The following is a 12,941-nucleotide window of genomic DNA, read 5'->3' as shown; positions in this document are numbered from 1 at the left end:
AATAGCATTGCAATGCTGAATGTGGTCTCCTTAGAAGATGTGCAGATTCTTTGGCTACTTATGCATTGCTCTCTAATACATCCCACTGTGCTGCATGGGTCCAGAGCTCTAGATATAGCACAGATCAATTAGTGTGATTTAAGAACAAATCTTGGACTAGAGCATTATGTTATGTAAGACTGATTGAAAGACCAGGGAGGATGTGAAAGAAGGCATATGAATCACAGTGAAGTTACTTCTTTTTTGTCAGACTACATGTTTGGTTTAACTATATAGTGGATATTTCTGGGCAAACTGCTCAGATGTGAATGTGTACACAGATACAAAGGCCAAGAAAATACACCAGCCTGCTTTTGCTTAGTTTCTATTTCCCTTTTTTCTACTTGTAACCTTTTTTGACTGAGATCAATGCACTGGGATAGTCTGTTTTTGTTCAAAGTGCCTATGAAAGGGGTACCTCCTTTGAAAAATATTTATTTCAACCGCCGTAACAGGATGCGTTGCTATGAATATGAATTCTAAGTGAGTGATGGGCTTGTCGGTTTACCGACAGGGATGAATATAAAGTCAGGAATGTTAATTTTGAAGTACAATTTTTAAGCAGTGTTTTAGTGTTCTTCTGTTGTGTATTTGTAACCTGCTCTTCACAGAAAACAAAGAAGTGAACAAGACAAGTGGACAACTTTATGATGGTATCCCCCAGGATCCAGTGAAAAGAGGGGAATCAGAGTTTGATTCCTTCAGGCAATCACTACTGATTTTTGAAAAAAAGGAGGAAATTGTAAAAATTATAGAGAACAATAAAATTGTTTTGATTATTGGAGAGACTTGATTGGGAAAAACTGCTCAAGTATGTTTCTTTAGTGAAATAAAAAAGATATCAGTATTTATATAAAACTAATGTCAATTTTGTAACATTTGTGATAAGCAATTACTTTTTGTTAGTTTTAAGGCTTTTGTTTTTCTATGTGGTTGAAAATCTTGTGTTCCAATTCACTTTCTTGCTTTTGAAATTCTAAATCCCCAGAAAAGCATAAATGATTCTGCAGAATTTTCTGATAGGTTTCGTTTTTTCATTAAAATAATATAAAATATTGAAGGGAAAGTAGCTTTTGCTTCTAAAGCTAGTTCTGCTCTTAGCATCCAGAATAGTATATATTGTGTTAAAATGAAAGATTATTTTCAGGGCTTTTTCTTACAGATTTCCCTGAAGCAGGAGACAGATGCTTCAACTTTTTTTTTTTTGTTAAAAACATATCGTACTTGAAATCTCTTTTTAAAGAAAAAGAAAATTAAAGAAATGTATTTAAATTAAAGAAATATATTTTTTACTGCCTTTATGTCCCTTCACTTGCATTTGCAGTGATAATGCTAGTGAGAAACCTTTTGCAACCTTTGTAATATTGAGATGCATTTAAATTTTTTCACTGTGGTAAAAAAACTATGACTGTCTCAAACTAAAAAGTGAATTTGAACCAGTTCTTCACAGATCACTCACTTTCTTCTTGACAACTGTTACGATAATGGAACTCTGTATTTTGCACTCAGTCAAGATGTTTGGTAGCTCTTGCTGTGGCTGAAAGAGCGGCATCAGAAAGAAGGGAACAAATTGACCAGACAATTGGTTATCAGATCTGATTGGAAAGCAGGTACTAATGATATTTCTTACAGTCGATTGACTGTGTGTTGATATCTTTAGTCTTCTGTATATTTAAACTATAGTATATTTGGGATGCAGCCTAGTCAAATCTCCATGTGTAAAGTATAGTTAGGACGTGTTATTGCAGGTAATGAATATTTAAGGGTGAAAAGGACAGTTTCCCTCCTCTATTTTGTAGTTTCATGTAGTAAGTTGTCTTCTGGAAATGAATTACAAGTGCTTTCTCTTGATTTCTTCTAGGGAGTGTGTGTGTGGAAATCCTTGTCTTATTTTCAGATCATAGAATCATAGAATTAACTGGGTTGGAAAGACCTCTGAAATCATTTAGTCCAACCCTTGATCCACTACCACCATGGTTACTAGACCATGGCACTAAGTGCCACATCCAGTCTCATCTTAAAAATCTCCAGGGATGGAGAATCCACCACTTCCCTGGGCAGCCCATTCCAATGCCTGGTTACCCTCTCTGTAAAGAATTTCTCCCTAATATCCAACCTAAACGTCCCCTGGCAGAGCTTAAGACCATGCCCTCTTGTCTTACTGATAGCTGTGTGGGAGAAGAGACCAATCCCCAACTGGCTACAACCTCCGTTCAGACAGCTGTAGAGAGTGATGAGGTCTCCCCTGAGCCTCTTCCTCTCCAGCCTGAACAACCCCAGCTCCCTCAGCCTCTCCTCATAAGACTTGTGCTCAAGTCCCTTCACCAGCCTTGTTGCTCTTCTCTGGACCTGCTCCAGCACCTCAATATCCTTCCTGAACTGAGGGGCCCAGAGCTGGACACAGTACTCGAGGTGTGGCCTCACCAGCGCTGAGGGGAAGAATCAATTCCATGGTCCTGCTGGCCACACTGTTCCTGATACAGGCCTTATCAAGCCTACGCTTTCCTCTCTTTTTTTTTTTTTTTGTTTTCCTCCCTACTTTTAATGTGTGGATCCAAAAGTTTGCAAGCTTTGCAGATGGCAGCAAGACCGGCATGCTGTAACAAATGGTGTATAGTGAGAGTTGATAGGGAACATAAAAGGGAAAACAAAATTGGGAAGTGCATAATGAAGCATTATTTACCAATCCAGGTTTAGGTTAAATTTACTCTGTTTCATCTTTTGTGTTTAAAGCATGAAGAGATCCAGAAGTAGAGATTTCTGTGTCATCTGATGAATTTGTTCCTAAAGTAGAGCAGGAATGAATGAAAGTCTGAAGATTGCGTGGAGTTTGGACATTCTTTGAACTGTGTAACTAGTGGGATTTCCAGGAAGGGGCAGCAGTTAGGATATGAGTGAGAAGAAGGCAAAAGCGATAGCAAGGAATGCACTTGAACAACAAAGGTAAGAATTTGAATATGCATATGAAAGCTCCCAAGGAAGGCCATAAGAATTAAAAGAGTTGGCAAAGACGTATCACAAATAAGGTGGATGATTAATATGTGGAAGTATTATGCTGGCAAAAGAAGAGCAAAGTGTAAGTCAGATGAGAATGGAAGAATTACTGGAAGCAGCACAGAAAATCCAGCTTAAGAAGAATCAATAAAGTTATTCCAGAGAAAGACTAAAAGGGAGAGATGAAAATATTTTCAGTTCTGGGCAAGAAAGATCAAGAGTGGAGGTGTTTAGAGGTGCTTGAAGTAACACAGAAGTCTAATTTTTGAAGTTTTATTAACTGTTAGACCATAACAACCATTTCTAGGTGACTGTTGGAGAAGGAGAAGGGTGGAGGTGGGTAAAGTAAAGCATTTCTACCTTGTGCATGTTCTTTGAATTTAATATGTAGTACGATTTTTGAAAGACAGGATTAATTCCAAACTTGGAAAGAAATGGAAGAAGTGTGGAATGCTAACCAGTGATCCCATATCTTCCAGAGAGGAGCTGTAGAGAGAACTTTTCGGTTCCCTTGGGATGGCAGCACTGGGGATTAGAAAAGTTCATGGAAGACTGTCTCCCGTGGGAGCGATCCCACGCTGGGGCAGGGGAGGAGTGTGAGGCCTCCTACCCATGAGGAGGAAGGAGCAGCAGAAACAGCATGTGATGAACTGACTGCAGCCGCCAATCCCCATCCTCCTGTGCCTTTGGGGGCAGGAGGTAGGGAAAACTGGGAGTGAAGTTTAACCCTGTGAAGAAGGGAGAGGTAGGGGGAAGGTGTTGTAAGATTTGGTTCTAGTTCTCATTATCCTATTCTGATTTAAGTTGTAATAAACCAAAGTAATTTCCTGAAGCAGAGCCTGTTTTGCCCAGGACAGTAATTCATGTCTGGTCTCTCCCTGTCCTTGTCTTGACTCCATGAGTCTTTCACTGTATTTTCTCCCCTGCACAGCTGAAGAGAAGAGGGACAGAGCAGAGAGACACAAAGAAAGCCTGGCTTCGATCTGGGTATGGACAGGCACCTCAAAAAGGTCTGTAGTTTATACTTAGCTTAGGAAATGTGATTTTGGAACCCAAATATGTGTCTTTAAAATCTTCCTTTTCTTTCTTAAATAAAGAGCTGTTTCTGAAATGCTATATAGCATAAACAGTTTTGTAAAATGTATTTCAAAACTGTGGTTCTGAAAGGCTACAGAAAATACATAAACCTGTACCAATCACCTATATTTTTAATGCAGTCCCTGGAAAATTATCTTAGTCTTATCTTTATCTTGTAATGTTAGGCTGGTCCTCTCCAAATGAAGAGCAAGAGCAGAAGCTCATGCCTAGATACTTCCACGGAGAAGCCAGCCTTATGGGGAGCTTGGAGGCAGAAATCAGCTAATGAACATGAGATGGGAGAGGAGCAGATCCTATGGAAAACTTTGAAGGCTGAGTGATATCTGTTGCTGTGGTAGAGAGAAGGCTTGGAGGAGCAAAGCAGAGAGTCAGGGGGCTGAAGCTGCAGAGGTCAGAGACTGTTTAGATGCTCATCTGAACCCTCTTATTTCCATTTCTTAATATAAAATGAGTAAGATGGCAGCTTACGTAGGGACAAGGAAGAAGCAGTGTAATCCAAGAAAGAAGAAACATTTCCAAATCCCAGGCTGGGAAAGTAAACGGTTGGAAACAGTACCCACACCCTCGTCCGGGGATCTGCATTCCTGTCTGTGTACAGAAATTGTGTGAACAATTTCTATTGCATTTCTGTGAGCGTCGCCTTGGCATGGCTGGATGCAGACAGTAAAAGATATTACGCAACTAATATGGCTGCAGGCCTTGTGCCAAGGTGAAGGAGGAGTTTTTTGGCAGGTAAACAAGTTTTATGGACACCTGTTGTGATCCAATTAGCACCGCACAACAAAGTATGTTTTCCTTATGTATCCAATGTAACATGAAAAAGAATCATGTCTGAGTGTCATAAGCAGTATAAAAGATGTCTTTCTTCTAATAAAGCCAACATTTTGCTGACCAAATTGGCCTGTGAGCACCTGTCCATGCCCTCCACCAATACATTCCCACTGTCAGCCACCATGCACAAGATGGGGTCTGGGGCTACCGCCACACACAACATGGTGGCTGGGGCAGGAGGGGCCTTGGAGCAGCACAGGGTGGGCAGAGGCCCCACTTTCAATCACCATTAATAGACAGCTGGTGAAATAATCCAGTATTGCATCTTTGTTCTGTTCACATCAAGATACACAAGCCAGATTGTAACCTTGGCTGTGAGTTCTTTAGTCTGATGTTAAGTCAATTGAAATGGGTGGAAACAAGAAGAAACTCCCTGGTTTGCACCTTTGAAAATTAGATCAAACCAACAAAAAGCCAAAAGCATTTCCTGTACAGGTGGACTTCCTTTAACTCAAAGAGGCATCACAGCAGATCTCTTTCAGGCAGGAGTCATGGTAACTGCGAGGTGATTCAGAAAGAGATGTACTTGGAGCAGATCATGCAATGGTTGTTCATCTAAGCTGTGTATCCCGAAGTTTATCTCTTTGTTTTAGGTCATTATGAAGACTATGTAGAACTGGGGAAAAAAAAACAAACAAAATTCCAGCAGAAAGTCCACTCTGATTTGGTTGTTCTTAATGAGATTAAGAGCACAGTCTTTCTGTTCAGCAACATGCAGACTCTTAGGCAAGAGGAAGACAAGCTCACAAACCATTGAGGATAAACAGTCACTGAGAGGAATCAGTTGGTGAAAAAGGGCAAGAAATGTGACAGGGAGAAGGGCAGAAAACATGAGGAAACAGTGCAGAAACATGAGGGGGAAAGGAAGAAAAATGTGAAGGGAAAAAGGGCAGGAAACATGACTGAAAAAAGGGAGAGAAATATGAGGAGAGAAATGAGAGAAATGTGAGGGGGAAAATGAGAAATGTGAATGGGAAAGGGACAGGAAACTTGAGAGAATAAGGGGATTGAAACCTGAGGGGATAAAAGGACAGGAAAAGTGAGGGGGAAAGTGTGAGAAACGTGAGGGGGAAAAGGGCAGGAAATTTGAGTGAAAAAAAAGCGAGAAACAAAGGGATAAAAGGACAGCAAACATGAGGGGAAAGTGTGAGAAACATGAGAGGAAAACGGTGATAAATGTGAGTGAAAAAAGGAGAGAACTGTGATGGGATAAAAGGATGGGAAAATTGAGAGGAAAAGTGTGAGAAATGTGAGAGGAAAAGTTTGGGAAACATGGGGGGAGGAAAAGGCCAGGATATGGGGGAGGGCAAACATGAGGGGAAAACAGTAGGAAATGTGAGGGGAAAGGGGTGAGGAACATGAGGGAAAAAGGGCAAGAAACAGTGAAAAATGGGCAGGTAATATGACAGGAGAAAAAGGCCAGGGAACACGACAGAAAAAGGGTGGAAAACAAGAGGAGAAAAGTGAGAGATGTGAGGAGAGAAGAAGAACAGGAAACATGAGGGGAAATGGGAAACATGAGGAGAAAAATGTGAGAAGTGTGAGGGGCAAAAGGGGCAGGAAACCTGAGTGAAGAAGGGCAGCAAATGTGAGGGGAAAAGTGTAAGAAATGTGAAGGGGAAAACGGCAAGAAAAGCGTGGGGAAAAGGACAGGAAATGAGAGTGAAAAAATGGCAGGAAACGTGAGGGGAAAAGGGCAGGAAACATAATGGGGATAAGGGCAGGGAAAGCCCAGCCGGGGCTCAAGGGGAAGAAAAACAAGCTGCAATTCTGCCTACAAAATTCACACATCATGCGATGTGGCACCTGCAAATCACCACACAATGTCATGTTAAGAATGCTGAGTGATGCAATGCACCTTGTGCAGGTGCCACCGGCTCCACCTCCAGCTTTTGCATTTGCTGGTGCTCCAACACCACCCCTGAACACCCCCAGCATTCAGCAACAGTCCTGAAACCACTCAGCTCCCAACAGCCAGCCCGGAACTCCCTCAGCCCTGAGCACACAGTGCAGGACTGCTTCTCCCAGCACCCAGCCCTGGGGTCTCAGCCACTCCAAATCCCACAGAATTCTCACCCCTTTGAGAACCCTGATGCACTTCAATACCTTGATCCCACCCAGCACCTGGACCCAGAGCATCCTGAGCCCCCAGCACCCTCACTGGCATGGGGGGCTGTGCGGAGAGGACAGTGAGTGGTGAGGGGTGGCCTCTGCATCACCTGTGTCCCCCACAGGTGCCCCCAGCTGAGCTTGCAGGGGTCTGGGAACTTATGACTTTCTGGGACAGCCAAGGTGCTCCCAAACAACCGCCTGCCCATACACCCTCCTGTACCCTTATCCCCCCCGGCTGCCACCTGGACTGACACCAGGGTACCGCCCACTTTGACATACTCCTTTCCCAGGGGTCTCTGCCACCTGCAGCCATCTGCAAGGAAGAGTAGAGGGATGTAGAGCTGGGGATGGGACACCTCTGGGGCTGGGACATCACCTGCCCCTATTCCCACCTGCTCATTATTTCAATCCTTATAGCTTACCTCCAGCAAAGCCAATTCTCTCAGGTACTGGATACCTTTCTCCATGGCATTCCACCTGCTTGGGTACATTACTAGATCATCCTTGAGATAATAACTTTCCCTCACACTTGAGGTGAGTCACCTCCAGAGGTTGAGTGTTTCTGTCCTCTTCCCAATTCCTTTGTGTGGTGGGTTGACCTTGGCTGGACGCCAGATGCCCACCCAGTCACTCTATCACTCCCCTTCCCAGCTGGACAGGGGAGAGAATAAGGTGGAAAAACAACTCATGGGTTGGGATAAGGCAGTTTATTTAAAGCGAAAGCAAAGCAGAAGCTTGCGCATGCAAAAGCAAAGCAAAAGATAGCAGGGTTTATTCTCTACTTCCCATGAGCAGCGATGTCTGACCACTCCTGAGACACAGGGCTTCAGTACGTGTAATAGTTCCTCAGCAGGCAGCCATTGGAGACAATGAATGCCTGCCTTCCTGATCCTTGCCTCAGCTTTTATATCTGAGCTGACGTCATACGGTATGGAATATCCCTTCAGTCAGTTTGGGTCAGCTGGCCTACTTGTGTCCCCTCCCAGGATCTTGCCGTCAATTGAGGAAGGAATGTTAGGGTGCTGATGCTGTGCTCAGCAGTAGCCAAAACACTGGTGTGTTATCAACCCTTTTAACTATTAATGCAAAGCACAGCACTGTGAGGGCTACTGTGGGGAAATGAACTCCAGCTCAGCCAGACCTTGTCAATGCCCACATCCTGGGAACAGGGATCCCAGTTGCTTAGCTTCAGCACCATCTAGTTTCATATCGTGGGCCATGATATCCCAGCATGGGAACAAGAGCCTCACCTAGCTGGTGGCTGAAATCTTTTTGCATATCTCAGAGCTGCACATGAAGCTGCACACACACCATGATTCAGTTTTCAAGATCCTCCACAGAGCTCTCTCTGCATTCCCCTTTTATTAACCTCTTTGTGTAAACAACACCTAGTGTTGCCATTTAGTTAATCAGAATTCCCAGGACTTTTTGCAAACTCAGTGTTTTGATTCACACACTCCTTCTCAGCTCCAAGGCCTAAATATTCCCTTCTGATTCTAATTAACTGAATGCAGGTGCCCCTGGATTAACTTGTTCCCACACTATTCTAGGGATAATTCATTGTATCAACTAACTCTTACTAACTGGGATAATGTCATGGTGTGTACCTCTCACCCATATGCCTTCTTGGCTGCACCTGACAGGTGCAGGTGTTTTTTCCAGCCACTTGCTGTTAGTGCTAAGGAATGACTTTTCATGATGGAGAAAAAAGTGTTTTCCAAGTGAGAGGAGGGGGAAGGAATGTGCTTGAAGTTGCAGGTAAAAAAGTTCTACTTTCATAGCAAGAGCTATAGAGGTTTTTTTCTTCTTGAGTCTTTGTAGGATGACAAATCTCTCTTCTCTCTCTCTCTCTTTTTCTCTCAATGTTTCTGTTCCTTTTGTTTTGAACTAGGTAAACTCTTTCTTTCTTCCCTCTCTTTCATGAACTTCTCCCCTGTTTTGTAAGTTATATTCATTCTGCTTGCTTTGACATATGGTTTTTAATGCCCTAGAGAGATCTTCTCTGGCTCTTGTTTTCTATCTTGGTCCTTGCTGACCACCTACTGAATGGTCATGTGCTTTATAAATCATTAGAATAAAAGGAGGGTTAATTTCCATGGTGCTTCCTTTATCCTCTGAAAATACAATGAGATGCCATGAAAATGCATTGAAATGAGTTTCTGTTTCTAGCAACACTTTTTGTATTTGCAGGAAGGTAGCAAGTGCAATAAGCACTGGAGTTCCAAGAGTGTTGGCACTGGGAGACTTGAGTAATTCAAGCAAGGAAGACAACATGTGACATAAGAAAATCAATGACAGACTTCTCATGCTACTACTAACCAGTTACCAGTTATAATCAGTTAACATACAGAGGACCATCTGAAAAGGAAAAAAAAATCAGCAAAAACATAATAATAATTAAAAAAAAATCTTTCCTGAAGGTCGGAGCGGTTGATGAATTTGCACAGTTTACTTGCCTCTAAGTTACTGGAACATGAACTCTCAATGTATCGTAGCTTTTGGAGAGATGTGGAGAGTGTGAAGAGGTGTGAAGATACAATGTTGCCCTCAGATTTGGCAAGAGGCTTCTGGAGATAATTTGTAGACGTGACATGAGAAAGAAATAAAAAAGAAAGCTTAAATGGTATTTCAATGCGAATTCTTGAAACCATTGATTCCTGACAGAAGTCCAGTAGGGAATGCAATTATGAACCAAACTGTCTTAGCCTCTGCCTCAGCCTGTTAAATGAATGCCTTTATCTGGCATGTGGCCAATGGGTGCATACACCTTCAGAGTTTGGATATAATATACATTATGTAAATTACAATAATAGATTTTTTAGTGGTTTGTAAGTCTGATGCAGGTATTCCTTTTTTCCCCGTCTTTCCCCACTACTTTGACCATGTGTTGTGCATGTTTCCAGTGAGGATAACGTTACATGGAGGCAAAAAGAAACTGGATGTTCTAGTGTAGGGTTATTTAATTATTTTTTGGAGTTTGTTTTGAAATTGCTTTCTTTGGGCGTTGGTAATTGTGGGGGTTTTCTTTGTTGGATTTTGAAAAGATGACAGCTGATCTTTCTGTTCCCTGTACTGCTTTGATCCAGTCCAAGTGTTGCATCATTTCCATAGTCTGCAGGTCTGGGAACAGCTTTCGAAGTCCTGTCCAAAGCATGGACACAACCTCCTAGTTCTCAGCATTTTTTTCTCTCAGCTCCCACCTTTCTCTGTGTCAAAATGCCAGTTGTTTTTTCTATCCATAGGATCTTTCAACTCTGGGCACCTCCTGATGTTTAGATATACATAATTTTTTTTCTTTTCTTCTTTTTCTCTTTTTTTTCCCCTTTTTTCTTAGTAAGCGTGACCATGTTCCCAATTTATTGGTCCCTAGTGTTTCTGCTGTGGTGGTACTCAGTAGGGTAAGGAAAGAAGCACTGGCAGCACCTGGTCCATTCTGTGGGAAAGCTTCTGTTCACGTTAGGAATTGCATGTTTGGCTTGAATAAGGAAGGAAGAAGCCTATATTTGAAAGATGAGACCCCAGCACATTAATACCCTGGCTGATTGACACAATCCACTTCAGAGCCACTTGAGTGGAACACAGTACGATTATTTCAAATGTCCCACATATTTGCAAGCATATGTATTCATGGGAATTCAGTTGTTAGGATCTTCAGATCTTAGGGGGTATTTTCTTTGAACCAATTTGCTGATCTGACAAAACAGACTGTAGCATATAATTTGAAGAATTAAAAGCTAGTAGCTGACAAATTTAAGATTAAGAATGGTTTTCATAGAATAAGTATCTGATGTTTGGTGTTGATGATACGTAGTAGAACCATTCAAAAATGCTAACATGGCCTCAAAAGAACTAGACAAAGAGCAAAAGTCCTCTCTGTTCTTTTTATTTTTGTTGTTGTTGTTGTTGTTGTTTGTTTGTTTTGGTTTTAACTGACAAAGACACCACAGGTGATTTTCCCAGCCACTTGCTGTTAATGCTCAGGAATGTGTTTTCATGAAGGAGAAAAAAGGTGATTTCAAAGTGAGAGGAGGGGGAAGGATGCTACCAAACTTTGGAATGGCTGTGGCTTTTCTGTTTTCCTGAGCCTGCTGTCCTGATGCCTGTGGCTCTGCGACAGATCTCTGTGGCTCAGCCATGTGCCCAGGGAAGCTCCCAGAGGGAAGTCACAGGCTCCAGATGCTTCTTTGAGATGCCATAGCACTGCAGCAGCACAGTGATGTGTGTGAGCAGGTCTGTAACTGGAACAAGCATTCCCATTTTCAGTTGGAAGCATTAGTGGACAAAGGTGATGTTTCCTTTGGTTTGGTCACATCCCGGTTCCTTCTCAGTATTCATCCTGGGGTACAGGGTACATGTGCCTGGTGCATTGTTTGACTTACTCTTGGATCCTTTGAGAAACAGGTTATGGAGTACGAGGGGCTTTGTGCTGCTTTGAGACAGGAGAACTTTCCAGGCGGTTTTTGTGTTTGCTGTAGAGAAAGTTTGGTTGCTATGCATAAATTCATGAACCAACCTCGAGTGGCTGCTATTGTGATGTCAAGGCAATGTTGCTATGTCCTTGTGGTGTCAAAGGCATGTTGTCCTGATGCCCAGAAGGCCTCAGTGTCCTGAGCGGCTTTGGTGCTAGCTCATTGCAGGCGAGCTCTGCTGCTTGAGGCGTTTTGAGTGGACAGTGAGACCCCAACTGGGTGTTGTTTTCTTTCAGTTTTCTCAGCGGTGAGCTGAAACCCCAACAGAGGTGTCTTTTCTTTTCCCTTTTCTCAGCGGTGAGCTGAAACCCCAACAGGGGTGTCTTTTATTTTCCCTTATCTCAGCGGACAGTTGAATCCCACAGGGCTGTCTTTTTTTTTTTTTTCCCTTTGTGGAATACAGTCCGCAGACTTGTGCAGGACTGCTAAACCATGGAGCCACTCTCTGCTGCAGTTTGCAGTGTTTTCACTGTGGCTTATTCGGGATATTATTTGACCAATCTGGCACGTAAGTACAGACTTTTCTTGGGTGGAGTACAATATGGCTTTGGTATTGCTGTGTTCTTTCTGCTCTTCATGAATGACTGAGGTGATTTGAAACAAAAATGCCATTAACATGCCACTAGTTTGGTAAAGATCCTGTCAAGAGCTTCAGCCCCAAAAGGGGTGTCTGTAGCCAGCGGAGTGCAGACAGCATTTGAAATGTAACCTGAAGGGGTTCCATTCCCTCCACCAGATAGTGTGTGGCAGTGGAGTCTGTAATTTCCTCAGCTGGCTGTTAAACCAAGACAACTTCTAAAACGCAGACTGGGAGAGCTTCTCAGCTGGAAGAGCTCCCCAGAAATACCTCTGAAAACTCTGTGGTTCTCTTCAGAAGTGAAGGAAAGCATCTTTTTTTCTCAATTCCGTCATTAAAGGATTTGGCTTTCTAACTTGACACTTTGCTGGGTGCTAAACTAGCGACTCCCTTTGCCATGAAGTGCCAACTCCAAAACAGTTGGTGTACGCTGCTGAACCCAGGAGCTGTTCCCGTGCTATTTCAGAATAAAACTGCTATGACTAAGGGGGATTTTGTGGAAGCTTTTCTGGGGAAATGTTTTCAGCAAGTTAATGGGAGTTAGTGCATGCAATTTATTAAAAAAAGTAAAGTACAGGAAAGAGAGGAAAAAAAAGCTACTTTAGCTGTTGGATGGAACAGACACACTAGCTGTTAAAGAACAATTTGCATTTTCTTGACCAAGTTACTGTTCTATATATACTGACCAAACAGGTCAGTACATAAACAGGGCAAAATGTAGGCACAACCTAGCCTATTGTCCTGTTCTCTTGCTTGCTGTGTGAGAGAACTGTTTATCCTGGAGTGGTCTTGTGAGAGGAACATGCTCTCCATTGACTTGT

At 42.7% G+C, this 12,941-nt stretch overlaps 1 protein-coding gene across 1 annotated transcript in view; it reads left to right on the top strand.

Annotated features, from left to right (window-relative positions):
* Positions 1-12,941, top strand: part of LOC113961176 (serine/threonine-protein kinase PAK 3-like) — a 36,688-nt gene that overhangs the window by 3,122 nt on the left and 20,625 nt on the right. Inside the window, exon 2 of the mRNA XM_027671272.1 lies at positions 651-781. Within this exon, the coding sequence (XP_027527073.1) occupies positions 651-781 (131 nt within the window). The remainder of the gene's footprint in view (positions 1-650; positions 782-12,941) is intronic.

Source organism: Neopelma chrysocephalum, unplaced genomic scaffold (assembly GCF_003984885.1).
Source record: "Neopelma chrysocephalum unplaced genomic scaffold, ASM398488v2 Primary Assembly neopelma1_97065, whole genome shotgun sequence".
Taxonomy (NCBI): domain Eukaryota; kingdom Metazoa; phylum Chordata; class Aves; order Passeriformes; family Pipridae; genus Neopelma; species Neopelma chrysocephalum.
The sequence above is the reverse complement of the archived record's forward strand: the minus strand, read 5'-3'. Positions and strand labels throughout refer to the sequence as shown.